At 33.0% G+C, this 4,376-nt stretch overlaps 1 protein-coding gene across 1 annotated transcript; it reads left to right on the top strand.

The window, feature by feature from the left end:
- Positions 1 to 719: 719 nt before the first annotated feature.
- Positions 720 to 4,042, top strand: si:ch211-114l13.9 (uncharacterized protein LOC796649 homolog). The gene is made up of 3 exons (XM_059553361.1): positions 720 to 847; positions 3,108 to 3,375; positions 3,462 to 4,042. Exons 2-3 carry the CDS (start codon positions 3,117 to 3,119, stop codon positions 3,623 to 3,625), a joined length of 423 nt encoding a protein of 140 aa, XP_059409344.1. The 5' UTR covers positions 720 to 847; positions 3,108 to 3,116; the 3' UTR covers positions 3,626 to 4,042.
- The last annotated feature ends 334 nt before the right edge of the window (positions 4,043 to 4,376 follow it).

The following is a 4,376-nucleotide window of genomic DNA, read 5'->3' as shown; positions in this document are numbered from 1 at the left end:
ACTGTTTGTAATTAAACTTATCTTTTAATTCACTTTCAGGTTGCGAGCAGGAACAGCAACAACACATGTGATGGTCTAACTCTCTGTCTGTCTATATCACAGGTAAGTGTAATAGTACTGACACCTAGTGGTTAGTTTCTATATATACAACTATACTATCACTACAGCGACTGACTCCCAGTGGGCAGGGCCTATGGGGCGAGGATGTAAAATGATCCACCAATGTCTTGCTCTAGAATCAATTATATGCAAATGTATTTGCCCATTTGAAAAGGGGGGAAAAGATACGTTTTTAAGTTGGTGCAAAAGTATCATAATCATAATTAGTTATCTAATTTTGTGACTAACATCATGTTTGCTCTCAAGCGCTTTTAGTGAACAGGAATATTTTCGACAGAATTCACGGGAATACACTTTGAATAGCAAGTCCAATTGTTCTCACTAACTTGTTTCACTGGTCTTAGGTGTTTCACGTGACCTCCTTAAAAAGGACATATATTACACATCTCAATTATATATATATATATATATGTGTGTGTGTGTGTGTGTGTGTAATTTAAGCCCTTCTGTTTTTAGAAATGAGCAGATAACCATTATTACTGTACAGAGCTTTCAGATGTATCAAATATCTATAACTATAAATATTTTACGTTCAAAAAAGTAAAAAGTCCTGTCTATTCTTTGATCAAAACAGCAATTTTTTCTTCCTTCTTGGGCAGATGTTGTACACTGTTTTTCTTAAGACTGAACTAGGGCATTGCTTTTATCTACAGCAAAAAACAAAAGTGAAACTGACCGAGATAACGACATAACACGTACCGAAGGTTACATCTTTACATTCAACTTCGTAAGTACATCATTAACTTCATTTAACAAGTCTTTGGAAATAGTTTATATGTCACAAGTTCTCAGTGAATTCTTTAGTATAATTATACAAAGTGTGTGTTTTTACAGAAATGTTGGTTTTAAATGAAAGGTCTTTGACGTTTGTCTTTACACGTTTGAAACAAACATACAAACAACATTCTTTATACTGACAAATATTTGATCTGTAATTGAGGTATGACCCATTTAAATATGTACAAAAGATTTTACCTCACTCTTCAGGGTTAGTTTTTATGAATTTACGGATAAATAACAAACTCCCAATGCAGTCTTAGTCATCGAGGTCCAAGCACAACAAAGGTGATATTGTTTAGTGGTTAAGCTGCTATACGTCTTTCCAAATATTGTTATTCTTAAATCTGATTTATAATATGCAAATGTATTTGTAGTATACAAAAACACACCAGTTAAGAATAAAACATATATCCAGGAATAACAAATATATAGGATTCAAATCTTAACCTGAACCTAGTGGACTGCTCTGGAATTACAGTCTTGGCATGTTATGCACAGCTATGGTTGTCATGCTTGGGCAACTAAAATCGACAAAAATAACTCTTTGGTATTAAAAAAGTTACAAAGTAAACATTTTAGGAAATATGTCTCAAAATATTTTCTTCAATAAACTTGAAAGTGCAGTTCAATCAATTGATTCAAAACAATGGGGTTCAGTTCATTGGTTTCGGTTCAACTGGGTTCGAATCGATAGATTCACTGTGAGACAGGATTTGATTCCACTGTTCTAGAACACTCTGCGTGGTATGAAAATATACGGAAGAAAACAGTTGTGTCTTAAAGGATATTCATTGAGCATAAAGGGGGGAAAACGTGGTTCCGTTTATGCAAATTAACTGATAATCATTATTTCATACTGGCATGGGTTGGCTCGCCATCTTGCATCATCAACTAATTAAAATGCCAATATGAAAAAAAAGATCTGCATATATAGGCAATAAAGTTCACAATCATATCAAATACACTGTTCTAGTTTAATTACACTGTTTTTGTTCAATAACAGTTCAATAACATTTGTCAGCCAACTAATCAATGACATTTCCACTGCATTTGACTCTTATATTACACTTATAAACAAACAAATAATACTCATTACCATCATCACAAAATATGAACATATATGACTTAACACACGTTGTTGCACACAGTGTTTTAACTTATAATGCAGCACAGCTCATCAGAATCACATTGCTAAAGTCTTGAGATTGCATTTTCTCTGACTGAAATATCAGTACGCCTATACAACCAGTACACATTGTTGAATGTCTGCTCACCAAAATCCAGAGAAATAACATAGATGTAAGTGTTATCCTCCTTTTTCCTTTCTTTTGACCCTTGCTCAAAGCTATGCTGCTGCTCATCTGACGCAGAGAAGAAAAGGCCAAAATGGCAGGACTTTTACTTAAACTTAACCTGATTGGACAATCACTGCGATGTCAATCAAATGAAATACATACATTTTAAATGGATTTTATAAATTTTCTCACACTATTTACTCAAAAAGTTTATTTCTTTACCAAACTGTTTAATAATTCAATTATTGCTAATGGATTTTTCACGCTTTATTTATTTATTTATTTATTTTAAAGTATTCCATGTTATCAGAGCTCTGTAGAAAGATAAATATCTTTTTAGACATTATTATAATTAATTAAAATAAGAAATAATGCTATTTAGTATTAATATTATAAATGTTGCATTAGCAGTATGTTGTTTATAAATAATTGTATTTGTTAATTTTATCATTCATAGGTTACAGAATAAATAACCCTGTCATATATAATTCATGACATGAAAATAGTTACGAATTTACTAAGAAATGGGACAAATGTTTAAAATATAGTCCTGATTAAAAATGGATTCCATTCAGGTAATAGCGGCAGATTGTGCAGAATTGTCTAAAAAGTAATAATTGGTTCCAGAGATTTAAATGCACACAGGTAGCAAACAGGCAAATCCTGGAGGAATAGATAAAATAATCAACTGTGTTCTGTTGAGTTGTCAGGTGTTGAAATAATCAGTATGAATGTGTGTCTCTTATTTTGCCACACTGAAGGTGGCAACTCTATTCTCAGTCAATAAGGTTTATAAATGAAATGACAGCATACCGAATCCACTGCTAGGACCACAAAAACAAGTGAAACTATGCAAAGTCTTTGGGCTGGCAATGAGGCTGATCATGTTGTGTTCTTATATTTTGCCCATAGTGAAACGAAATGGCTACAGTGATTTATGATGCTCTTTCTGAGCTGCTGGAAGACGAGTTCACAGAATTCAAATGGCACCTGTCAAATAGCGGGACAGAAGACAACTCTATTGCTCGTGGAAAGCTGGAGAAAAAAAATCGGCATGAGGTCGTGGATCTCATAGTGCAGCAGTATGGCAGCTCAGACGCCGGGAAGGTTGCAATCAGAGCGCTGCGCAAAGTTAAGCAAAATGATCTGGCTGATCAGTTGAAGGGAAAACTTCAGGAAGGTATTTTTGACACTTGTTCATCTACATCTATTAATTTTTGATCTAAACTGTTATGCATTTTGATTTGATCTCTGTCTCTCCTTCAGTTTCAAAGGACGTTTCCGCTGAAGGCAGAGCTTCATCCGGTGCAGCGGCTGCAACAGATTCAAAGACAGGAGTTACAGTGACCATAAACTCTAGCAGTGGAGGAACCGTAAAGGCCCCTGTTCTTCAGGGTGGTGTTTTTCATGGTCCAATGACCTTTAACTAATGCTCAAGGATCTAACTGTCTTATAACAATGATTTTAAGGGCTCTAATAAAGAGTATCTGAAATTATTCAGATCTACTTTGTTTTCAAATGCATATTATGTTTACAGCTCTGTTAAATTTGAAAGCACATTTTTATTTAGTTTTACTCATAGTCTTTGGAGTAAAATGGCATTTAGTTTTAGTCATATTTAAGTAATCTAAATGGTTTTAGTCTTAGTCTAGTTTTAGTCAACTAAATCTACCATAGCTAGTCAAGGTTTAGTAAGAATTCCTCTAAGATTTCCAAACCCATTATATATTCTTGAAAAAAATATTTAATAAACTGGTAATATGAATGATTTGAAAATGCCTCAAACAGATTTAACTGCTGTGACACATAACATGTCTTCATCTCAAAATTAAATAAAACTACAAAGAAACAAGAACATGGTCCTCTTTTCAATAAAATAACAATTGTCATATTATATGCATTCTTCATAAAGAATTAACTCAATCATTATTAGAGTAACTAAAGTGATTCAGTCAAGAGCAGTGAGTGATTTTCTTTCTTTTGTTTGTTAATTAACAATCATGCAGAGGTGGAAAGTAACGAATTACATTTACTCGCGTTACTGTAATTGAGTAGCTTTTTTGTGTACTAATACTTTTTAAAGTAATTTTTTAAATCTGTAATTTTACTTTTACTTAAGTATATTTTGTTTGAAGTATTGTACTTCGCTACATTTTAAAACACATTAATTACCGAGTAAAA

Source organism: Carassius carassius, chromosome 7, assembly GCF_963082965.1.
Source record: "Carassius carassius chromosome 7, fCarCar2.1, whole genome shotgun sequence".
Classification (NCBI taxonomy): Eukaryota; Metazoa; Chordata; class Actinopteri; order Cypriniformes; family Cyprinidae; genus Carassius; species Carassius carassius.
The sequence above is the reverse complement of the archived record's forward strand: the minus strand, read 5'-3'. Positions and strand labels throughout refer to the sequence as shown.